General features: G+C 37.1%; 1 protein-coding gene across 1 annotated transcript in view; it reads right to left on the bottom strand.

Moving 5' to 3' along the window:
* The window catches only part of pkn1a (protein kinase N1a), a 63409-nt gene extending 41599 nt beyond the window's left edge, over positions 1 to 21810 (bottom strand). The window contains exon 1 of the mRNA XM_028017913.1: positions 20955 to 21810. Coding sequence (XP_027873714.1) covers positions 20955 to 20975 — 21 coding nt within the window. The 5' untranslated portion in view covers positions 20976 to 21810. The remainder of the gene's footprint in view (positions 1 to 20954) is intronic.
* Between the last annotated feature and the right edge of the window lie 4495 nt (positions 21811 to 26305).

Consider the following 26305-nt stretch of genomic DNA (forward strand, 5'->3'; position numbering starts at 1 on the left):
TCATGAAGTCAATTTATTTTCAAAATTTCAACCTGCGCAATTATATGGCCAATGGAAACGAAGCTAATGATGTCATATTACATCAATATTCTGAAATGGTATATGATTGATATGTTTTCCTTAAACTGTGAAGACTTCATAGAAAAATATGCAATCATGAGAAGGACAGCTCAGGTTATAGTCAATAATACCCTTCACAGGGAGGGAACGCCACAAAAAGTCATTAATAAAGGAATTAGCTCTTCAGAAGCTGTTTCCAAACAGTTTCTCTGATTTTACTTTTTATAGGTACAGTATATGTTTGAGTAAAATGAACTACTCAACATGTCTCCAAAATTCCAAGCAAAAATTTAGTGTTTATTAGCAGAAAACGAGAAATGGTCAAAATAACAAAAACGATGCAGTTCTTTCAGACCTCAAATAATGCAAAGAAAACAAGTTCATGTTCATTTAGAAATAAAAATACTAATGTTTTAACTCAGGAAGAGTTCAGAGATCAATATTTGGTAGAATAAACAGGAGATTTTCAATTGGGTTCAGTGCAGTGGTCTCTTATTTTTTCAGGGACTGTACAGTGTTTATAGAAAGTATTCAACCTTTTGGATGTTTCACTAAAAAAATAAAAAAATTTTAATAAAAAAAAAGTGAAACAAATTTCTATAAATTAATGACAATTAGATAATATTTAACATTGACTTTTTACAGTCACTGTACATTTGAAATACATAATGGTGCAGCTAGTACATAATTTAGTTTTTGAGTGAAATAAGTGAAATAAATTACTTATGAACATTGTTTTGCAAGCTTTAGGCGGCCATTTCTGTGGTGACGTTTTAAATTAAGCTTAGCCAGCTTAGCCAGTTTGTAGGTGTGATTACTTACAGTGTTACAGGAATAAAATACATAGATTATTTTAGAGGGTAAGATAAAAACTAAATCCCAAACAGGTCATGATACAAACTAGTGCAGAACTATCAGCTCAGTTGAGTTTTCCTGCTTCAGATTTTGCGTCTGCATGTTCTGCCTTCAGAAGAGATGTTTGTGTAATCGCTCTGACAGGTCTGGGGTACGTCGAAAGATAAGCTTCAAAGAAACGCAGCTCTCCAGATCTGCACACACCATCTAATACAACTGCATTTCCCCTCTGCGCTCAAGTGTCTTAGTGGCGCACCAGAAATGGGTTGTTACTGAAGAAAGCTGCAGTTCTGAACCAATGTTGATAGGCGATCTAGTTTTGTGACAGCCTGTTAAAAAAGTGCATTATCTTTAGAGATTCTGTTCTTATATCTGTGCACTTAACAGCTAAGTCCAAACTGTTCCTGAGTGCTGCTGTTTATGAACACAGGATAGGAATGAGTTTGGCTGAGTCAGAGAAAACATCTGGAGGCATTCCTGAGACGCCTGAGCGGTGACAGCAGCCAACCTGGCAGGAACTACGGGGAGGAAAGACAAGGCAAGACCTCAGGCTGTGATACGATAAGGAAAGACGAGTTAGGTCTTTAATGCTGACCCGCTTCTATATAAGGAAATATTCTAGTTAAAGTGTTTAAATGAAGGTCGTATATGGAAAACGCTGTTCACAATCACCTTTTGCATGTCAGAGATTAGAATGATCACTGATTTTAATCACATTACCCCAAACCAGGGGTGTCCAAAGTGTGGTATTGAACTTAACTGTTAATGCAGCCAGCATTTGCATAGTTATAAAAAAAGATGTACAATGGTTTCATTGTCAGAGTTCATACTCGCAGTTAAGCAAACCTTACACTTAACAGAATACAGCTAATATTTGTTACTCATCTGCATGTGAGGAACCTCTGAGGAAGTAGGTTTGTGCTTAGCAGCAGCATAAAGCTATATATTAATTTATTTTTCATCAATAAAACCTCGAGACAACGCTGTGCATACATTCAAAAGAACTAATTTGTGAGGCAATCAATTTTTTTAATAACTTTGACGTAAGTGATGTTTATGATGATGTTTATTACATGAAGCACTCACAGTGAGTGCAGCTCATCCTGATGTCACTAATAATGATCTTTTCTGGTGAGATCTAAACCAGACTAGGGAGAAAACGTTAGGTAATTTTATGCAGGGAAGGTGTGCAACATTTCCCTCCAAGGTGAGACTGTGATGACAGCTGAGCAGTTACGGACACACCAATCACTTTCACCTTGACAAAGTTTTTATGCATTAACGGTTTTGTTGATACTTGACAGGAAAGCAGAGATGAGCACATGATTTAAACTGTGAGTTAAAGTATTTAATCACTTCTAACTTTTCTCTCAGATCGTCACGCAGGTTTGTAGCTAAAATAAGATCTGTTTAATTTACGTAGTTGAACATTTTAGTTCGGTTTTGGGAATTCAGCTGTAATAACATACAGTCTATGTGGGACAAAGTAAAACAGATGGTTAAAAAAGAAAAGGCAAAGGTACAAATGATCCATTCCCAATTCAATCTTCAGCAAAGCCAGGCTGCTATGAATGTTTTAGAGATAATTTCCTCATATTTAGACCAACATAATATGTTCATTTAGACAGACAAACATACATGGAAAGACAGGAAACATCATACACTAGCTTAAAAATCATCCTGAAACTATAAAACGACCCCCTACTTTTACTTTTTTGGTGTATGAAAAAACATTCAATAAAAATATTCAATTTGTGACAAACAAAAACATCTATTTCTTATGAAATTAGTCTAAATAAAAATCAAACTTCTTTCATCTTAACTTCTCTGGTCTCCTCTGGTTGTTTTCTTTCAACCCAGCTTCCTTGCTGACACATCTTTTCATTTTTTCCTGCAAACAGAGGGAGGGATGAGAAGAGAAGAGCCAAACAACTCCCTTCCCCATGAGGCAGACAAAGGCCAAAGAAGCCTCTGAGCAGAGAGAGACTGACTGACTGGAGGAGGTGGACAGCTAGGGAGAAAGAGACAGCAGGGAGGGACGGAAGAGAAAGAAGGAATGCCAAAAAATTATAAAGAAACAGGTGGAGGAGGGAGGGAGGCCGGTTGGGCCACAAAGCAGGAGGCGACCGATGGATAAAAGAGCAGGCGAGAGCACGCTGGGAGGCCCGACTCGCTGCCAAAGAGACGGGAAATCAGAGACACCGAGGGGACGAGGTCGCAACGAAGCTCAAGTTCACGGGTGGAGAACAGTTCACTCTGATCGCTTTTGGCAAAGTGTCTGACATTCATGACTCAGGGCAGCAAATTTAAAACCCTAAACGTCACCAAACCAAATATAATCATAAGCTGCAGGAGTTGCTTCATGTGTTGATGTTGGAATGGTCTGCGGCACACATCTACTCGGTGCATTTCAAAACGTGTTCGCTCTGAAAACAGCGCAAGGCCTCTGCACATCCTGCAGCCCTCAGGCAAAAGCCAGTCACACCATATATGTGACTGCAAGAGAGGGAAGAGAGAATGAGGCTGAGGGTTCACAGCCGTGACAAACCGCAGAACGCATCAGGCGTTTCTGGTGCCCCAAAGTTTAAAGTTAAATATAAGAACAGAAGCCGAGTGAAATGAAAGAGTCCCTTGAGTAGCTTTGAGTGGCAAATGTACACAATTTAGCAATGTTTTAAACTACTGCTGTAGATAGAGTTTTTGTGTTTCTCTTTGTATAAAATTTTCAATGACAAATTTATATTTTGGGACAAAACCAATGTTTTACTTTTATTTTAATGACGTAGTAAGTAGAACCACAAAACTCCAGTGACTTTTCACACAGAAATCGGCTTAGTCACAGTTCCTTTTTGTTGCTGGGAATAAACTGAAATTGAAATGTTGACTGACAAGTTAGGAAACTGTACAACTTTGAGACTGTTTCTCACACACCTGACTGGTTTCAGAACAGAACACTAATTTAACAAAAAACAAAAAATCAATTTCAATAACTTGACATAAAACCATAGGATAACCTTTATTTCAATTACACTGATCATCAAGTCACATAAGCCACTAGGAATAATAAATATTCTTGAAAGCTGCACTGCATCTTTTTTCTTATTTGGATCATTTCTCATTTTCTGCTAATAAAAAATAAATTTGTGCTTTGAGTTTTGGAGACATGTTGTCAGTAGTTCATAGAATAAAAGAACAATGTTCATCTTACTCAAACATAAACCTATAAAGACTAAAATCAGAGAAACTGGTAACTTAAATTTGTCTCAATTTTTTCCCGAATTGTAAAAAAAAAGCTGCAAAAAAAAAAAAATTCTCTATAAAAATGTTCTCGCTGAGTTTTCTGGCATTTAGCAAACATAAATAATTTATGTAATTCTAATTTACCTAAAAACAAGATAAGTTTGGTCTGATTTAACTCCAAACTGAGAAAAAAGATTTTTTCTTTTTATTAGGCATTTGAAAATACGTGGTTTCATCTGTAAATTCCATATTTAGACTTTTGTTTTCACATTTGATAATAGACCCTGTTCTAGGAATGGAAATTCCCACCAATAAAATTGAACACTGTTGTATTTTGACCAAGACATGTCCAAGATGTTTCAATCCAATCTGAAGTAACTCTTCCTCAGTAGGCTGGAATGGAAATAAAGTTTTAGGTTGATACTTACTCTCCACAGTATGTCTGGAGATGAATAAACAATGAAACTAACCAGTTTCGATCGCTTTCTAATACAACTTCTGTTGCTTCAGCAGAGCCATGACTAACAGCTGACTCCAAGCAAGTCACGCTGCAAGTTTCATCATGTGAAACTAGTATATGTGTGTGTGTGTGTGTGTGTGTGTGTGTGTGTGTGTGTTGGGAAAGATGCGTGCGATGGAGCGCATTGCATTTGTGCTCCAAGAGCAGTTGTGAGCAACTGCTAGCTTGCGGCTCAGTGTGGGGCATTCAACGGAAGAACATGACAGAAAAGTCCATGTTGATGTGCCGCAACGACGCCTTTGGGAATCCTCTGCTTTGAGTGTGTGTGTGTGTGTGTGTGTGTGTGTGTGTGTGTGTCACTGCATACACAGTGATGACAGTTGGCCTCAGGTGTGGCAGCAGAAGCAGAGAGCAGCAAGTCTGCCTGTTTGTATTTTAGAGACCTGCTGGGACAAGCTGAGAACGCACCGGTGATTATTTGGCCACAGAGATGCTACTGGCTCATGGTGGGAATTTGTTTTTATCCCATCTTTTAAGATATAATCAGAACTGACAATGCTAAACTACACCTTAAGTCAAGGATGAACTTTTAATTGCTGCTGAAGGTTGGAAATCAAAACAATTTGATAGTAAAATTTTAATTTTATAACATATTTCTGCTAGTAATAGCAGTTGTTGCAACTTAACAATAGCATGTAACATGCATAACAAATGATCTTCCAGTGACTGAAAATCAACATAAGAAAAATATGGAGATGTTAATTCATCTGTACTCCACAATCATAATAAAGTTACCATTGACTTTATTAAATTAATACTCATGATTCAATGTTTGATGGTAATATAACCGAGCCTTAGTATCTGTCATCTTGGGCGCTAGCATCTAGAAATGCTGTAATGAGATTTTATACAAGATAATAAATGAGCCATTTTATTGGCCCATATTAGGCAATTTAGATAAAAACAGAAACATCTAATTCATATACTTTACTGACAAGCGAAGTTATACACAACAAATATTGTATTGTAAAAAAAACATTTTGTCACTTATGTAAGCAAATACATTGTAGTGACATATTGAGTAGACTTTCTAAACTCGGCATGAGTCTATTTTTGCTGAATTCATGTTTAATTCTAGGTTTTCTAAGATATCAAAAGCACAACAAATATTGTGGCCTGAAGACTCTAAAATAACCATAAATTACCTGAGATGTCTGCAAGTCATTTTTGTCAAGTCAGATCTCAAATCTTTGAGTTATTCTCAGTATTGTAAGTGATTGAATTGGCATGATTTTGATGAGAGAAAACATTTCAATCATTGTTTTATAGGAATGTGATGCCAAAAAATGGCTTAAATGAACACAAAGTCTGAAGTCTTTGTTCTTCTGTGCAACTTGAGTCATTCTTCAATCATAATAGAAAAGAAAATGTTTTGTTGCAGTTGTTGTGGTCCAGATTATAATTGCTTATTGTTCTGAATCTTCTGGTGCAACTCTGGGACTAACAGGTAGATATAAATTAAGTGTGTTATGTAGAAAATAAATATTATTTTGTTGATTTGTAAACTTTATGGTTTCATTTATGTATAATTTTTTAATTCTTATATAATAAAAGAAAAACACCAGCAGATATCAGGGCAGTTAGATTAGAGTTGGCTAGCCTGCAGTCTGTTGCTTAACATGTTTTTCTATGTTTGCTTGCAAAATGTATTTCAAGAAAGCCTAATTTTACAGACAGTAAAGGGAAATGCTCAGTTTTGCAATTATGACTTTCTTTTTTTTTTTAAAGAGCAAACTTTCAGTTTTGCAAAAGGGACCAAGTCTAAAAGCGACTGGCGCACCAACATACATCAGTAACTGTGTTCATGAAGTGTGTCTTTCATTTCATTAACAGTACTTTGAATTGTAGCAACAATGCCATGGAAATGTTTGAATTAATTTCTTAAACTGGGGTGCAACTTGATGACATTAACTGGAGCAGATCTTTTAGAGAATAATTAAAACCATTCGTGAATTAAACTTACTTTGTCTTGATTTTAATTGTACAGCACTTATCACCAGTCACAGTTACTCATCAGGCACAGAAATGAAGCTGCTATCAAACTCACAACCTTATGATTGCAAGCAGTTTCTCTCTGGACACAGACAGCCATCAGCTTCCAGCTGATAAAAAGAACAAAAATCCAACATCACCTTTGTTGTGCAAGAGCCATTTTCGTCACAAGGAACAAAAAGTCATCCAGGCTTAACCTATTACATCATTTGCTCCTAATCTGAATATCCCAACATTTAATATTGTTAAAAGCATTTTGCTTTTCACCGTCTCACACGGAGCAATCCACAATGACTTAAAGATAATATAAAACGAGAATTTTAGCTAGGAAATATTGCGACAGGAATAAAATGAACAAGTTGGTTTCATGGTAGATGGGAAGCGAATGTGATCCTCTTTAAATTAAATGATTCATGTTATTTTTTGTTGGTTTAAGTCAGGTTATTTAATAGATCTGGGAATGATGACTGAGTAATAACAGCTTAATTACGTGTAAAGGAGAGAAGCATTTCAGTTCAATCTCTAATCACGCAGCCCACACTTCATTTTTCACTTTAATTAGAGCTTCAAACAAAGTGGAGACATACAAATGGTGTCAGCAGGGAAAACACTGTTTGTCACCATAGTTGCATGTGAAGAGGAGACAAACACCAAAACTACCTTCGACTTTAGATGAGATAACACCTTGTGGTGGTTCTGATACAATATCATCATTTGCTCAACACGCTACAGTGAGGCTTGTTGATTAATGCTTAGATGATGGAGGCTGACTAAAACCAGATGGCATGCATACTTTGTGCTAAATAAAGGAACCGGTGCAGGAGAACATCTGATTTCTGACTGCAGAAATGGCATGTTGCTGTGGGAAAGTCTCATAAATGATCACAAACAGAATCAAGGCCTCACACAGGCTTGTGTATTCACGTTATGAGTTCATATTGTTTAGTTATTTACACTGAAATGTGGGCATATGCGGAAAATCATTAAGCAGCACGTTGTTTTATCTGAAAACACCTGCTGTTCAAAGAGCTCTGACTCAATTTGTTTTTCTTAACCTCCACCTTTTCTGGCAAACATCTGGCAAATATCTCTGGTAAAGACACAATCACACCCTCCTGTAAGCAATTGGAACAGTTTTCGGAACATTTTCTTCATGATTTAGTTACATCCTGTTTTCAGCCTCTTTATCTGTGACATCATGACAACGCCGACAAATTGATTCCGGCGGCTATAAAACTTTTATGAAGATGCTTTCAGTAACACTTTACTCGGCAGGATCCGAATCCTTTGATGTCAACAAAACACACGCAGACCAAAACAACCCAAAACACATTGAACTAATTATGAGAAGCCCTGGCAAATCAGAAAAGGTTTGATCACCCTTGAGTGGTCTAATTACCATATTTTCCAGACTATAGAGTCCAGCTTACTATAAGCCGCATCTACAAAGTTTTTTTTTTTAAAAACAGGAAACGTACATATATAAGCCATACCGGGCTATAAGCCGCTAGTATCTCCGCCGCTTTCGGTTTGCCACAAGGACGCCCTTAACAAACGGAGCCCTGCGTCTCCAACGCTGAACCATGGATTCGTTCACGCTGAGCTTACGTGCAGCAGCTATCGATCTGTACTGCCAGATCGGTAGCCTTCAACTTAAAAGCTGCATCATATGAACGTCTTCGTGTTGTTTCCATGATGAGGGAGTATGAGTTTGAAAACATTTCTCTGTCATGTCTGCTGCTAGCATGTGCTTGTTCTAAATGAAAATTAATTTCTTCTTTGATTTCCAATTTTGACTTCCAATGATTCACTTCCTGCTAAAGAGCTCCCTTGTGGTTGAAAAAAAAATCCACAGAAAAGCTGCATGGTTCAAAGAGTGGGAAAAAAGTAGCGGCTTATAGTCCGAAAAAATACGGTAAATCAAATTTCCAGAAGGACTTGATCTGTCATTTCAAGCCAGATTCATAAGTTAGCTTATTACAGTTCGGTTCAATTGGCTGAGCAACCGCTTTCTTTATTTACGCACCAACATCTCAAACATAAACATCACCCAAACTCGGGAATAATAAATATTTGTCATTGACTGGTAGGTGGGGGACACCCTGGACATGTCACCAGTCCATCACTGGCCAACATAGAGACAGACAGGACAAACAACCATGCACACACACACTCACCTAATGGCAATTTAGAGTGAACAATTGACCCAACAGTCATGATTTTGAACTGTGGGAGACAGCCAGAGTACACAAATAGAGCGCACACATTCAAACGTCATGCAGAAAAACCCCAGGGATTCAAATCCAGGATGTTCCTGCTGCAAGGCACCAGTCCGATCAACTGTTGAACTCACTAGTTTAGGGTCCAGGGCAAAACATGCAAGATAAAATTGTACAATATGTCTAAAAATGTGATAAAGTCATTTGAACTTCATGAAACTTTGACACCACTCAAGAAAAACCACTTGCTCAGATTTTCACACTACTCCATCTGGCAGGTGATAAATAATTAAACAACTTATGACTGGCAAGAGAAAAGACTTATCTTAACACATCAAGGACTTGAAATAATGCAGAAATGCTAACATTTTTACAGCTCATCCATAATGTATTTTCCAGAAAGGAAAAAAAGTTGCTATATGACAGTGGTTCCCAAAGTGTGTGGGGGGGGGGGGCAGGAAGCAGTATGGATGAAAAAATAAAAATAAAAAACAGTTACACAAAAGTGTTTCACTGTAAAGATAGTTTGTAGTGTGTTTTGTTGCAACCTGAAGTGTGAAATAAATTTCAGTGGAGTTTGAAAACAAAATATGTGTATAGGTTTATGTCTGGCTGAACGATGTGTGTGCCCAGTTGATTTTTTTTTCTTTTTGGGGGGGATTTTATTGTTGTCTACGGGGGGGCCAGAAAATCTTTGGGAACCACTTCTATATGATCACATTTTGAGCTATATTAAATAGTATAATAAGAGTAAAGGGATTGTCTTTATGGAAGGCTGAGAAGAATAATTGATACAGATAAAAACAAATTTTGCTAGATGATAAATTGCGATAATGTTGTTTTGAGACCATTTTCAAGTTTGTTTGACCTATAATAGTGCAAGTTTGACGTTTCAAGGGCAAATAAAGTTTAATTTTGTAAAAAAAACACTTCACACTGGAACTGGAAGACATTTTAAACATTTTTAAATAACCAAAATAAAACATGCCAACCAAAAACAATAAATAAAAAGAAAACAAAAACCACACACAACCAAAACCATTAATAAAAAGGATTACGTAGCATCTATAAACAAAAAATATCAGAATGGAAATTGTCAAGCTCAGTTTAATTCATCATGCGATTAATTGTTTAATTGTTTCAGGCTTAGATGCAGATAAGGGTCTTTGAGTTAATTTTCCCATTTCCAGTGAAACAGATGTGTTCAAATCAAATTATCCTTGAGCATTTCCATTAAGATACAAGACGATAAGATGCATTTCCATTTAGTTTACTTACATTCATTACATTCAAAACTATTTATTACATTAGAACATTATTTTAAGCGTCAAATCCAAATATTTAGGTATTCCTGTGTGATGAGTTGATTTAATTGCATGTGATCAGACTTGCAGCTCCACCCAGCTATCTAACCATCCGTTCGTTTAGGCCTGAGTTTAGTTATCAGCACAACTGGATCTCCAGCCTATTGTAATGTGCTGGATTGTTTGTGAAGGGGACGTTAATAACTCCCATACCCTATTTATAACCTATAAGCCACCGTGCCCGCTTATGACGCAAACAAAACGGCCTAAGACAAGCACACACCCTTCAAGACAAACTTTTATAAAGGACGCCTGCACTGCTGTCAAAGATCTCAGAATACTTCTTACTCTCTTTTCAAAAAGTATGTTTTAAAATATAAAATAATAGAGCTAAAAAAAAAAACACCATTAAATTACAACTGAATTTATCACTAGTCGCTTTTAATCAACAAATGTTTAGTCAACATGAAGTGAAAAAAGTCTGCCTTGTAAATATTCCCACTGGAGAACGGCTCCAGAGGTCCGACCAGCCAAAGTGGTAAACATGGAGAAGAGGTCTGCAGAGGCAGCAGGGACAGAGAGCAGCTGCTGCACAGCCTGGACAGCAGGAGGAGAGAAAGCAAGAGAGGCCACAAGAGAAAGGAGGGGAGGGAAAGATAACAGACGGACAACATGGTGGATCACTTTACACTCACAACTGTAGATGAACAACTGAGAGTGACTGACAACCCCCTTTTCAGATCATTGTCCGGTAATAAACAACCACTCAACCTCCATTACGGATCATTTTTATCATTCACATCTTTGCAGGCTGATCTGATAAAATCACAAGAGGTTTGCGCTCTCTGACGATGTAGCTGGGATTGTGGAACCAAAGGGGCGTGGCCTACAACTTTCAGCATTCACCTGAAGCAATGTGCCAAATTTGTTGGGGGGGATTTCCCACACTGTGTTCAGTGTTAACATACTCATACTTGCTCTCAAAATGCTCTCCGTGCTTTGTCTATCTTAAAAATGCATCCATACCATGTTAGTTTCTGCATCAGATTCCTCTAATCAAAAACCGGAGCCTCGTTCTGTCCCTGGTTGATCACAGCCACCATCTTTTCACATTTTAAAGTAGATAAATATTAAAGGCAACAAATTTAGTTTGCCAAAACGTAAAGCTCTGGTATCATGTATTTTCCAGGTACTTGGTACCATTTTATAGCACCATTAACTATGTTACCTTCAATTGTCATAAAAATGCTGTATACATAAAACATGCCTTCAGTGGAACATGACTTTGCATTTGAGGCTTTGAAATTGGGCCGCCGTCCCTTTAAGACAGTCCTACTCTATCTGACACTCTGCCTCCAACACAACAACGTTTCTCCTTTATGCAGTTTACGATCTTTCTTGGGCGCATTGAGCTGAAAAGTAATTCATGTGATGAGCTCAGCAGATGCGCAGTTCCACCAGTTATTTGACTGCCACTAGTCTGAAGGGGCTGGGTGGAAATAATCTGCGCTTCTTTATTGACAGAGAGTTATGGAAGCACAGATAAGAAAGAATGAATTAAGAAAAATAATCATATCTCAAATTATAGTTATCACAATATTTACCTAAAATAATATAATGCAGTTCTAGGCCATTTTGCTGGACAATAAATTCATTGGATTTCTGTTTCAAGTTAAAAGAGTAAAAAAAAAAAAAAAAAACTTCACTGCTTAAACGATTTATAAACTTGAAATGTTTATGCTCTCGTGTCATGGTTGAGAAAAAAGAAACGTCATGGTTTCTCATACCATCAATTATGTCAACTACTTCTGGAAATAATTCAGAACATTTTAACTAAAATCAATAAACACTCAAACAGCCATTCTTGAGTTAAAAAGAGGCTGTTAGTTGGTACTTTCTGCTTTCTGTTAAACAAATTAGGCCTAGTTAAATCCATTAAGGGTTCTGGTGCTGCTTTGTTAATGAGGTGTTTACCAGCTAACCCCCTGCTGAGGGGGAACAGTCATGACTGAAACACTACAATGTGGGGAGAATAATGGGAACACAAGCTGGCATGGTGGGAGGTGGACACAAAACTCAACGCTTCCTTTAATCCTGCAGTCAGACCACAAATACTTGACATAAAATCCAACTGGGAACATGCCAAATCCCAATCATTACGGTTATCAAGACTCTAAAACTGCAAGAACTTCCGTAAAATCTCAATTTTGAGTCCAATTTGATGGCGTGATAAAGCTTAATGCTATTAACTAATTTTCACTCAAAAATGCATTGAAAGTCAAGCAACTATCCAATCAGAAATCTTCCCATCCATAATGTTAGGTGGGTTTGTGGCAGATATCAGACTTTCTAAAGACATTTAAAGCTGTGGCTCCCCAACAGCTTCACAAAGCATCAACTTAACCGAGTGGCTGTTTAAACTGGACGGCCGAACTGGGCGATGAAGGATGGGATCGATGCATGTTGCCCCGGGCCGCTTGGCACCGGCATAATGAGGATGAGGGCTAAAAGAAAAGCGAGGGAGAGGGACTTACTGTGTTTATATGTACACAGGGTTCCTACACATCCTGGAAATTTGTGTCTGTCTGAGAAAATTGACACGTGGAATACTGTATTTTCCATATGTACAGCGCTCAAGAGTGCAAGTCGTTACATGAAGAGGAAAAACAATCCTAAAGACGCACTGCAGTACAAGTCGCATTTATTTAGAAATTGTTAAAGTGTTATGGAAAATTTACATCTTACATGTTTTTATACTTCCAAATGAGTCTTCACTGCTTCTAAAAAACAGTCCAAAACGCTTACAAAAAAAACCCACTGACCGATTGTTTTGGCGTTAAGTTCATGTTTTTTGGGTGAAAATGAGACGTTAGAAAAACCTCTGGAATGTTATATAAAAGGTCAGCAGGCGCAACCCCTCACTTAGCTAGGTTATTACCTCGCAAACTGTTACCAGCCTGTCACCTATAAGCCCAAGCTAATCTCCAGCACATTTGGTCAGCTGGTTTTACTGCTCTGTGTGCTTACAATGGCTGCTGGAAAAGACTAATGTTTCGTTGATGACATACCATTTACGAATCAGTTATTACATTCTTCTTGGTTCCGCAGGAGGCACTACTTCTGCTTTTCAAAGATGTACGCTTGTATAATTGCAAATTTGACAGCACAAAGAAGTGGTACTGTAGGAAAATCTGACAAGGTAGCACAGGTCATGTGTACCCAGCTGTGGAATTGTTTCTTCAGCTCTGACCTTCTAGCTTTCAGTCCGCAGATAGTAATGTTTAATCTTTGGTTCATGTCCATCAGTATAAATTAATATTTAACGCATTAGTAAAAAAATGTGTCATGAACAGAAAAAAACCCATAAGTGAGTCGCTCTTGACTACAAGACCAGCTAAACTATAACAAAAAGGGCAAATTATAGTCTGAAAAATATGGTAATATTTGTACTTCCAGACTTTATTCCACGCTGCCTTTTCTTTAACACTGTGTCCATGCTTCTTTCCTTCTGTCCTACTCTCCTCCCAATCCTTGTGTCCTTTCTCCCTTATTTTCTTGCTTTTTTCCTCGACTTTTCTTGCCATATTTTCGACCTTTCCTTCCTTATTATCCAAAAACTGGTCTCCACTTCATACCTTGCACATGTACATAACTAAATAACTTCTATTTTACTGTCATTCCTGCACTTTATATTTTATATTTATATTTATATTCCGGAGTAACCTCATAACATTGGAACCTCAAAACATTGTTCTGAGCCGTATGCAACGAAATTTCGTTCTGTATACACCCTGTGCATGCAAAATGATAATAAAATCGGTCTAAGTCTAAGTCTTATCTTTCCTCATCTCCTGCTTTCCTTTCCTGCCTGGTATTCCTTAATGGTTTTCCTCCTGGCATAATTCCTTTTCCTTTTTTCCATCTCTGTCCTTGTGTACTTCCATTCTCTCTTCTTTGAGTCATTGCTTTCATCCATTCTTCTCTGTCCTACCTTCCTTCCTTCTTTCTTTCTTTCCTCCCTTGTGCTCTGTATAGATGAATCTGGAAAAATTTGGACTTTTTATGAGTAACGCATTTACAGTAAAACTTCCAGCAGCAAAAAGCTACTATGTCCAGCTATAAAGACAAAACTTCAGCATGTAAAACCCAAATCCCCTTCTGGGATTAAAAAACCCAAACAGATGACATTTTTGGAAAATGTCTGGTTGGGTGACGCACCCTGACCCATTTGCTCTCCTCCATCCTCCTCGTCTGCTGGTTTCCGATGGTGATACAGGAGGATGTTGTATCACGTTATATTTTTGGGTTCTGTATATGTCTGGGGCGAAGGAAGCAGAGGGGCGTGCATCTGAAACTGGAATGCTACGGTATGTGGCTATGAGGTCATGGGAATTTTCAAGTAAGGGAAAGATGTGAATTGCAAAATAAAAACAACAAAAAGCTTATGGAGACTGACCAATGACAACAAAAACATAAAATCAACACAAGATTTTCACCAGTATCTAGATAGTCTAATGGGATTTACAACCGTGACAACGCTGGGAGCTGGGTTGGCTTTTGAGGGTGTGGTCACCAACATGACACAGACAGGAAGAGGAAAATGAACTCACAGTGAACTAAATGTGATCTGGGCTTTTGCTATCAGACAATACCAACTATTCTGCTCCTGCGCCTGTAGGGCCTCATCGTCGGCATAGCGGCCTCCGTCACCCCCACCATCGCCCCCCGAATCAATACGTCTCTCATCTGAGCTGTAATCATCTGACAACAGTGCTGCTTTTCAAGAAGTTAACCAGGCAAAATGTGTGAGGTATCGACGGATAAATATCTCCTGAAACATCCAGGTGTCTGACAAACAAAGCCGCCCTATTAGTTTGTGCAGGAATGCTTGGATTAAAGGTGTCATCCATCTTCAGAATCATGCATCAACATTGATTTATAAGTTGATGCTAATGCTTCATTTTGGTAAATCTCCAGTTCACACTGGTAAAATATGCTCTATTACTCTTTTCTTACAAACATATTGTCAGCTAGCCGGTTGAAGCTACTCCACAATAGGTTAAGCAGCTGACCAAAAAACAGAGGGAAACTTTAGAAATAAAATAAAATCTGCACTTAGATTCACAAGAGATTAAAGAAAGTTTTATTGAGTTCCAAAGTTGGGTCTTGTTTGTTTTTCTTCAATTTTGCTGTCCTTGACATAGCCACAAAAAATATGCCTGACTATATTAGGAAAAATAACATTGTGATATTATTGTGTAATTCTGAAAAGGCAATAACCACTATTTTTTACCAAACAATGTGAATACAAATTTTCATAAGAGGCTTAAGAATGAGCCAATTTTTTTTATCCCATTAATCGAATCGATTATTTTAAAAAAAAATTTAAAAAAAGACATACAGGCAGGAGTGCGTTTTTTTTATCTTTAATGTAAATGCATATAATATTTGTACAGTTTGGGCTTAATTACTGCTCCGAGTATGTTATTCTTTCAGCAAATCGCCTTTTGAGTCTGTATACTCCAGTTAATAATTATTAAATTAGTTAATGATTATTTAAGCAAACAATAAATCACGATTAATCATTAATTACGATTAATCGTTTCGCCCCTTGTTGAAACGACGTCCAACGATTTGAAGAGATCAAAAGAAATGTCGAGTTTGTCACAAAAATTAATAAAAATGCAGAATAAAAGCCTTTTTTTAGCTTTGTTCTTTAAATTTTCTTGAATGTTAATATTAATGTCTCATCTTGTCCTTGTGAAGTCAATGTTGCGTTTCATCTTGAAAGTTTCAGGTATCGTTACACACCTGATAATGATGCACATTTATTCTGTATGTTTTATAAGCCAAAATGATTATGTGTTTATTAAACTGAGAAGACCAAGTTGACAGTGAGGAATGTATTTGCTGTCTGGTCTCCCTCACAGGTTTTTTGATCTATTACTTTGGATCGTCTGCCAACATGGCCGGCCTTGAGGCAGCAGTGAGAAACCCCACTTTGTGTGCATAACTGTGTCTTTACGTCATGGTGAGGCTTATGGGAAATATTCCTATGGACTCCCAGGAGTATCCGACTCTGTATGTGTATAACGCTCGTTATATTAGTAGGAGGCAAAAATGTGATACGTTTCACGAAATCTCTCAACTCTTGAAAGCGACAACTTTCACTGAGGCGCTCTCATACTTCATGATTTAAAAAAAAAAAAAAGTAAAAAAGGGAAATCTGTCTTCTCCATTCCATTCCTGTCTGCCCTTTGACCTTTCTGAGGAAGTGTGACGCAGTCAGGCTCTATTGGGGGCTATTTAATGTTGAAGGGGCAAATAAATGGTCTTTCTCTGCCTGCTTCATGTTTAAATGCTCCAAGAAGCTACCCACTAGTTACAGAGCTGTGAAAAAGTATTTGCTCCCCTTACAGATTTATTCTTAAATAATTTAACAAAATCAATGGAGGAGATTCAAAATCACATTTACTACTACTGATTTTATTTATGAACCTTTTCAAATCAGACTGATCATGTGTGAAATTGCAGTAACTTGGTAATTTTAAGGCGTTCTGGTAAAATTCCATCTTTATTCTGCTAATATAATGACTATATTCTCATAACTAAGAACTCCATTGTACAACTCACAGAAGGAACGATTAAATTAAAGGTCAGTTTTTGAAAATGTTTTCCTTCATTTGTAATTTCTTTTAGAAAAAAAACAAGAAAATAAAATCTGGTATGAAAAAAATATTAGATTAAATTTTTATGCCATAATCGCACAGCCCTAGTTAATATAATTACACAATCCCTTGAGGCTTTCACAAGGTAGAAAACTGTCAAACACAACCACACAGGCAAGCCCAAAATTATCTCAGTCACAGCGCTGCTGCCCAGTCTGATCAGAACTGGTCCAACGAGAAAATGTCACTTCCTCATCAGCCTGGTGTTGGCACTCAAATGCAAAATAACACCAGCACCCTGGAGCCTTCAGAACCCCAGTTTATATTATGACAACAAACCTTTAAACATATTGCAATAATATTATAAGAGCCAAAGAGGTAGAGGTGATTATTTATTGTATCGTTTATCATTTATTGTGATAAATTCCTTATCATGGTAAGAATTTTGTTATGATAAATTCCAATTAAAAACAGTCCATATTGTCAGGATTGTTAGTTTTATGTTTCCACTGTTTATCCAATGAAAGCATGGATAAATCTCAGTAAATTTGAAAATACGATTTAATTCAGGTATGATTTGCAGTTCAATGATATAAGTCATACTTAGGTTTGTTAATAGTGTCCTAAGTTAACGTCTCACAAATATGAATGTTTTTAAATAACAGTATTTGTGTTTGTGAAGCCATTATTGCTGTGACACATAGGCCTGTCACAATAAGCAATAAATCATTTAATCGCATGATAAATTAAAATGAGCCCAATAATTTTCAATTGGAAAACAATCGTTAGAGAAGCTCCCCTTATATAATTAAGCTCCCCTTATTATATATATATATATATATATATATATATATGTATATATATATATAAACACTGCAAACATTTGATACCCAGCATGAAATAGTTAGTTTGGACTTTTATTATTTTATTTTTTTAGCAACAATCCAGACTGCTACTTTTGCCTGTTTTCCCTGTCTAAGCTCAATGATAATTTTTTCAAATGCAATTTCGGTTACAGAGACTCAATAATATATTTCACTTAAGTTGTATGTTTAAAATATCTTCCACTTCCAGTCTTAAAAACTGTTTAGAAATTAAACGTTTTTTTTCTTTTTACTTTGAGTGGGTGTAGGTGAATTAACATAAAACTTGTTCTAGTTCCAGTGATAAATATTCTTTAGATGTCATTTTTTTATATATATTTGAGTGTGTATAATTGCATTAATATACCATTATTATTGTTACATTAGTTGAAATTTGACTCAAAATGACAATATTTATTGTAATAATATCCGGGACAATTTGTTCACCAAAATTTGTCATTATGTGGCACATAGTCTGTCATATAGTTACCTAAAAAATAAGCATTAAATTGTTCTCATTGTCACTTATATCGTTATCACAGTAGTAACACAAAATATTGTGATAAAACATCAAACCATATCCCCAACCCCTAAAAAGAGATGTCTTGTTACGTGAAGTCATATCTTTATTGCATGGCAAGGCACACATTGAGACTTTGATATAAAGATGTGGCTAAAGGAGAAGGTAAGTATAGAGTGGCTGTATCAGCTTGGCGAATACTTTCCATCTCAGTTGTTTTCCGTATGAGGAGCTCTGACAACAGGCACAATTCCACTTTTACATCAAGGCATCAAATCCGGAACTGAGCCTTTAAAAGCTTTTCAAAGCAGCTATATAACATACCGCACTAAAGGCAGGCCAATAAACAAGGAGAGCTGTTTTATCACTGACATATGTTTGTGTTTGTAGCTGAAAACTAAATTAAATCTTTCTGAATGAAAGGGTTTTCAACAGAGTAGTTAAGACATCAAAGACGAGACAGGATCGGCTGTAATGCTGGAAAGATAAGGTGTATGTGAACTAACTAAAGTGAGCAAACAACTGTTGTGTTTAGTCAACATTTGGTGACGCAATAACTCTGCACACACACCACGCGCCGCCGATCCACCCAGCACACCAGCAGAGTGACTCCGTGCTGCAGCCGACATCACTTTGTTCCCTCTTCTGCATTTTTCGCACGTTTCCCCTTTCCACAATGGGCTGCTTCTAATAATAGAAAACACAAAGGCCAACTTGCCTCCTGCTTCATTCAGCTAAGCAGCATTGATGCTCGTGAACTACACACAGAAACGCATGACTGCAGAGTAAACCTGCAACACCTGCATGATGCCTCAGCAAAACATGCGTCTGGATATGCAGATCCAGATATCTAAATGTTGCTGAGCTGTTTTTGGAGAAGCATGGTTGTCTTTAATTATTGGAAGATGAACTCAAAGTGAACTGTGGCTGAAACTTGAGTGGTTTCACCGCAAATACCAGTATTGTGCCTGCCTTTAACCTCTGCATCAGTACACAGAAAACCTTAAGAGCACAAAGAGAATGGGAAGGCAGCATTACAGCATGAGCAACACAGGACAACACCAAGGTGACTCTGTTCAGCCCACTGCACAATCTGAGTGGGCTTGAAATGGGAGATGTGGCTAAAAAATTAAATATCAATTGTTTTTATAATAGATTTTATTATATTTTTTGCTCTATTTCTTTTCCAAAAAGGAAATTATAGAAATCAAACAACCCTTCTCTGAGTTGTACAACAGAGTATCAGGGACAGGTTGCAAGAATGTTTGTTTATCTAGGAGAAGAGTCATGTTATTAGCAGAAAAAGATTCATTTTTACCAGGAACAAAAGTTGTTTTAATGACAAAAAAGCTTAAATAGACAAAAGAATTTGAAGTAACCAGTTCAGTTTATGTTGATCTTTCTTCGAGAGATTCAGTCATTTGCACAATCGTTTTAAAGTTCTGATAATTTGATGCCAAGTATTTCAATTTTTTACTAAGTATTATCTTCACAAGATGATCAACATCCCTCATTTTAACAATTATTATTTGTGTTGGAGTTCTCATAACTGAATGGTAACATTCTGACTTTATTCTGGTAATACTATAACTTTATTTTCATAAATTAAAATATATATATATATTTGCCCAGCCCTAACAATTCACTGTACAGTTGACCTGAATTCAAAGTCCAAATAAATAGAAGCTGTAAAAACGCTTGTCAAATAGGATGATAGGCACTGGGAGTGCTGACATCACTCTGAACTATGGAAACCAAAGGAGTGCACTGATGGGGGAAAATAAAAATCTAAATTTTCCAAAAATTAAATCTTTAAAAACCAAAAATTCAATTAAATTAATTCAATTAATCATGCAGGTTCTTGAACTGTGGTACAAGTACCACGGACAATTCTCAGGCTGCTTTAGTGGTACTCAAATTCTGGGATTATTTAGTTGCAAAGTAAATACAAACATTAAATATAATTCAATGGAATTAGTTTGTAGTCGCACTAGTATGACTGGCCATGGAAATGCTCTCCTGAATACGAACCATAAAATAGTGTACTGAACCACACCGACCCATGCAGTACTCAGGGTTTCCCACAGAAAACATGCTAAGCCCAGTGGTAGGGGTGGCGTGTTTTTGTGTTAATTTTTTTTTAAGGTTGACAGGAAATTTGAAAATATGCTTCCAACCGTGTCACCAAAGGGACTCCTTAACCTGTCTTTGTAGCACTTTTACTGGTGTAAATAAAATAAAAACTATAATATAATAATAAACTTTGCCATTTTCTTAGCCTGTTGGGGGTGTAAGTAAAGCCTAAGTAAAGTCAGATGGCTTATAGTACTCTGAGGGAGACCCAGAGTACTGGTCAGTAGAATCAAGTTTTATTAGCCAGGCGGCCATATTGGATTTTGAGATCAGGAGTGGGGAGAAAGCTCTAAAACTCCAACTTGAAACATACATTTCTAGGGATATTTCTGGTAAATGTTCAATACTTAGACTCAATTTCCAAGGCAAAAAATATACCACTGATACTGCAATGCAACTGGACCCACCGTATTGTTCACCTAAGATAATAAGTCAGAACAAAATCAAAAGGATGTGGTTTCAATCTGTTTTTGCCATTTAGACCATGTCAACTGAAGATGAAGCTGATCAATTGATCGTTTTACTGCTGCGAATCAGATGCAAGGTCGCAGGACACTTAACCCTGTTGGTGTGAACTTACTTGGACCGAGTCGTTCGCCATGGTTGCTGTCCCTGTAGAGTCTTGTCTAGTCTCCACGCAGATTCACAGAGTTCCCGTGCACGTGTGAGGATTACAGCCCCCCACGGTGTGACACGGTGTCTACTCTCCGAGACAATGAACGGAGCAGCAGAGTGGCTGTTCGTCCCGCGAGTTTTTTATCTGAAACTTTCTGCAGTGTGAGCACACAAAGGCGAACAGTCAGGAGGTAATCCGCATTGTTGGCTCGCCTGGCCGCGCCTGAGCTGCTCCTTCCCGGTGTGTTTGACCAGCGTTTAGCCGCCACCTCACAAAAAAACAAAAACAAAAACCCCAAAAGCAACTGTCAGTGCGGGGTTAAAAAATAATTCACGTCACAACGTTAAGATAAAGCTTTTCAGCTCCAGACTCAATGTCCATCCTGTTTTTAACGTGTCTGCCACGCAACAGCTAGCTAGTGCCCCGAGAAAAACCAGCTCTCCTCCGGTGAGGCGCATCCACAATGAAAGAAAAGCCTCCTTCCTCCTCCTGTTCTCCCGGTAACATCCGTGAAACACGCCTCAGTCTCCTGGATGTATCACATACCTCCAAAGAAGAAGAAGAGGGAAAAGGGGGGAAAGAAGCCGCCTGTCAGCCCCTTCACAAGCCGCTCACTCAAGCAAAATGAGGGGAAACAAAAAGCAAGAGTGTCCGTCAAATGTCACACGGGATCCGGTTAAAGTCGGGCAGCACGGAGGGCGCTTTTCTTTGTTTTGGAGCAGGAAGACCCGGACTGTGAGGCACAACACTTTCCAACCTTATAGCAGCCTGTGAGCGACTGTGTGTGAGGAGAGGAGGGCTGCAACACGGAGCTAACGCACTCGCGCGCGCTCCCGACGGTAGACTGAACCGTAAGCTGTAGACTGATTGGTCCAAAGAGGGGTGGCGGGAACGCGCCCGGGTGTGTCAGGTGACCCGGAGGAGCGACCGTTGCCAACGGCAACCTTTATGCGAGCAACTGTTGAGCGTGACAGGACACTCAAAATATACAGCCATGAAATATGTACGGAAGAAGATTGCAGCCTTTTTTCCTCGGAATTCTGATTTTATCATTTTATTTATTTATTTTAACCAAAGTCATAATTCCTTATTCTCTTGGATTTTTTTTTGTTTTAATTTTGAGAAATATGTTTTTCTCTCAGAAGTCGTATTCTTTCAACAATTTTTTTTCTATTTGGAATTCTGACTCTTCCCGACAAAAGTCAGAATTCTGAGATTAAATTCAGAATTTTTTCTCGGAACTGTGACTATGGTCAAACAAGTCTGAGATAAAAGTAAAATTTTTCTTGTTGCCTCCTAATCCTCTTCCATAAATACTCCTTTTTTGTGCAGCATAAAAAATAAGATAAAACCATTTTTCACTTCCAATGACCCTGTACAGGTTCACTAAAATTAAAACAAGCTAGTTTGAAGTAAAAAAAACAAACAAACAAAACGTTAATAAAAAGGTGTGAGAGGTGACAGAATGGTTTTCAAACCCAATTAACTGTTTTTAATAGAATAAATTAAGTTGAGGCAAAAAAAAAAAACTAAACAAAACAACACACAATTAATCACAAAAAATAATGCATATGGTGTAGGGATTAATAAATTATTTGTGTTTGGTGTGGACGTTTATAGAAGAGTGGATGTGTTTTTAAAAACAAAACTTTATTTAAGCTTCTAAGCTGATCTGTCAAGCCAGACAGACCAAAATCCCAGTTTTAACCCAAAATTTCCAGATTCGACCCAAAATCTGGGTTGTAACTAATTTCATCCACCTTGACAAATATTTAATCCCTGAAGATGATGCGGTCGCCTCCATGTTTCACTGTTTGGTATTGATTTTGCAATGGTTGAAATTCAACCATTTATTCAGAAGTGGGAACTGGCAGCTCCAAGGGAAGCCTATCATGTGTCAACATTGTGATACAAAATGATGCAGTGACATTTCAAGGCCTTACTTCTCCTTTACAAAAATGCACGAGTGCCATGCAGACCAGGTTCTACTTTAATTCATTTAATTTTAATTTAGGTTCTCCAAAATGTTTCCTTTTTTTATTGTTATTATGTCAACTGGTTAAAAAATAATAAGAACCATACAATCATGTTTGCTGAGAAAATCTCTCAAAATTTGTTGGAATAAAATTGAGAACAGACTCAACAACTGAAATAGCAAAACAGGAACTGAGGGAGGATAAATTGCAGTTGCTGAAATTTAAATAAATTTAGGTGATATGAATATACATTAAATGATAGAATTTAGGTCAGTGTTGAAAAGTAATGGACTGAAGCATAAACAAAATATTATAGCTAAGATAAAAACCCCTCTATAATCTGTTTGTGTTTCAGTCGCTGATAAAATTTTATTTCCTGTTGCAAACCAAATTAAATGACAAGAAAGCCTGATTGCAACATTTTCAGCATTTCGTATTTTAGGACAGGCATGCTGAATAAACTGATACTGCTGTTGATTTTACTGATAAGTTTCTTAGAAAATGTTTGAAATATCAATAAAAGGCCAAACCAGCTGCAGCAGGCTTGGCTTATTTAAAGTTTGCTAAAATTGTTTTGACTCACTGTGCAGTTGTTTACAGTCTGAGTAAAGACTGTAAATATTCTGAAATTATAACAATTATTTTCCCTGTTCAGCAGTTTCATATCGACTTGCTTGTGTTTGTGCTAATTTATATGCTTGGTGTTGTTTATCATTATTTTACTTCTCCTTCCAGTCGCATGACTTCCCCAAATAAATTATTTCAAATAAATCTCACATTAAAGAAATAATCAAATTGTAGTGCAAAGGAACAGTGAGGGAAACTGTATTTGTTTTATGAATCTCTGCTGAATATACATTTTTGTCAACGTAAGACTGTCAAATTGAAAAATGACAGCTGAGGTAACAGATTAAATTTACACCACTGAAGCCAGAGTGCAAAAGGCAGATAAAGGAAGTGCTAGCAGTTTGAAATGGATGAAGTGAAGCACATTTGAATAACTGATTTGCAAAATGAAAATTGAGCAGGAGGGAAGCAGGAAGCAGAAACAGAGCAACCTGACACTCTGCTGTAAAAACACATCCTGTAAACGTCATAAAAACTGTGTTACCAAATGGAAATCAAATGCATATAGCTTGGCTTGGTTTTACAGACAGCGCATTCATTTATTACACTTTTATTTGACATCATTATAAAATGTCAAACACAATAGAAAAATGTATTAAAACACATATGAAGAGGGAGTTGTGATGTAAAAGAAAATGTGCCTCAGATTGCTGTTGGCATAGTTCACAAAGCAGTGTTCATGTTTTATATGAGTAATATGGCTCACTGCTCAGGGCGGCACAGACACGTGAGCGGCACAAGAAATCTAAACGAAATAAGTTATCTGTAGGTTGTGCCCTGAAAAAGTGTTTTTACTCCTTATTCCACAAAGAAGAGCACAATTATGAAGTAGGACAAAAACAATTTAAGGTGTATTATAAAAATCTAAAAGTTGTTATTTTCTAACTAAAAATGAATCATAAAAAGAATAAGGTGAGAACATTTTCAAGATTTGAAAGTGCCAGAAAAATAGTGCAGAAATGATAAACACTAAATCAGCGTCAAACTTCTTAAGCTTGGAACTAATATTATAGTAATTGTATTCTATAATCATATTTCAGCTTATCAAAACATTTCAAAATATCAGTGTTCAACAATTAATCAAAGCCTGCATAAAAGGATTTGGTTGCATGAAAAAAAATATGACAACACAGCATGTGACATTTCTCTCATTGGCAGGGTAATTTGCATGTAGTTCCTCTGCATTGTGGTTTGAGTGTTATTTTAAACTAAAGAAAGGCCAAACTTTCTTACAGGCGGATCTTCTGCTGTTTCACATTTAGTTGGGTCCTTTTTTCCTATCAGACAAGAACTTGTGTTACATTTTGATAAACAATTATAGTCAAATTTAATATTTTTCTCACCAGTGGAGCAAGAAAGAACATGTACACAGTAGTAAACTAAAGTATTCCCATCACATTAATCTTTTCACATTTTATCATATTAGTGTACTTAAGTGTATTTTATTTTAATTTTATCCTTTTCACTTAAGGTCACCACGTCATACAGGATGAAAGGTTTCCAGTTTGTTTTTTTTCTTGCAGAAAACATGTAGTAGACACAACAAACATGTGGAAAAAGTTTGTCTGATCAGATGAGACCAAAACCAAGCCTTTCGGTGTACAAGCAAAACAATTCATGTATGGACAAATCCAGCCAAAATATGACAATCCCTCTCTGAAACTGAGCAAAGCACTATGACTTTGCATCAAAAATGTGCTCATATATATTTTAAAAAGATGCTAATAAAAAGCACCAGCAACATCACAGCTTAAAACAAATATTTCTTACATATCCACGAAGTGCAAGGTGTGTTCAGTGACAATTACAACTGTCATACAAATGGCAGCAAATAAACCACTTCTGCTAGAAAAGACTGATGTTCTGAAAAGAATATGTGCCCCAAAATGGAGCCCTGAGGTATCCCACAAGTTAAAGGAAACACAGAGGAAGAATAGGTCAATAAGTGAACATAGGGGTCACCAGGATTTCATTATCCAGAATTTATTAAAAAATATTTATATGCTTGTAAATATTAGCTTTTCACAAAATCTTTGTAGTGCTTTAGTGAATGTTTATTATACCACAGAAATATATACCAACGTTTTCACACCTCCCTCCAAAAATTTGTATTTGTGCCACTTCCAAACGTGGTACTAAATTTGATATGAATCTCATTGTTTTCAAAGCATCCACAGTCAGAATGGCCATGTTGCATTTTATTCGACTTTTATGTCATTGATGTGAGACATGCATTCTGCACCAGAAGATGTAAAGAATGGCTACAACAAGCAGTGCTGACACTTTGGACATTTGTTTTTTTTCTCTGCCTACTTTATCTTCTCATGATCTTATGACTACTTTAAAATCGATCCATAGACAGCAGCAGGGGCTCCATTATTATTTCTGTAAACAGTGCACTGTTGTGTGACATCTACACTCTTTATCTGTGTGAGTGGGTCACTTTAGGGCAGGGGTCTCAAACTCCAGTCCTCGAGGGCCGCAGACCTGGAACTTTTAGATGTGCCTCTGCTGCACCACACCTGAACAGAATAATTAGGTCATTAAGGCTCTGGAAAACTGATCTACACAAGGAGGAGGTCATTAAGCCATTTCATTCCAGTGGTTTGTACCTGTGGCACATCTAAAAACTGCAGGACTGCGGCCCTCGAGGACTGGAGTTTGAGACCCCTGGTCTAGGGTCATAAACCGTTCACAAAGAAGTCTAATGGC

This window comes from Xiphophorus couchianus, chromosome 5, assembly GCF_001444195.1.
Source record: "Xiphophorus couchianus chromosome 5, X_couchianus-1.0, whole genome shotgun sequence".
NCBI lineage: Eukaryota > Metazoa > Chordata > Actinopteri > Cyprinodontiformes > Poeciliidae > Xiphophorus > Xiphophorus couchianus.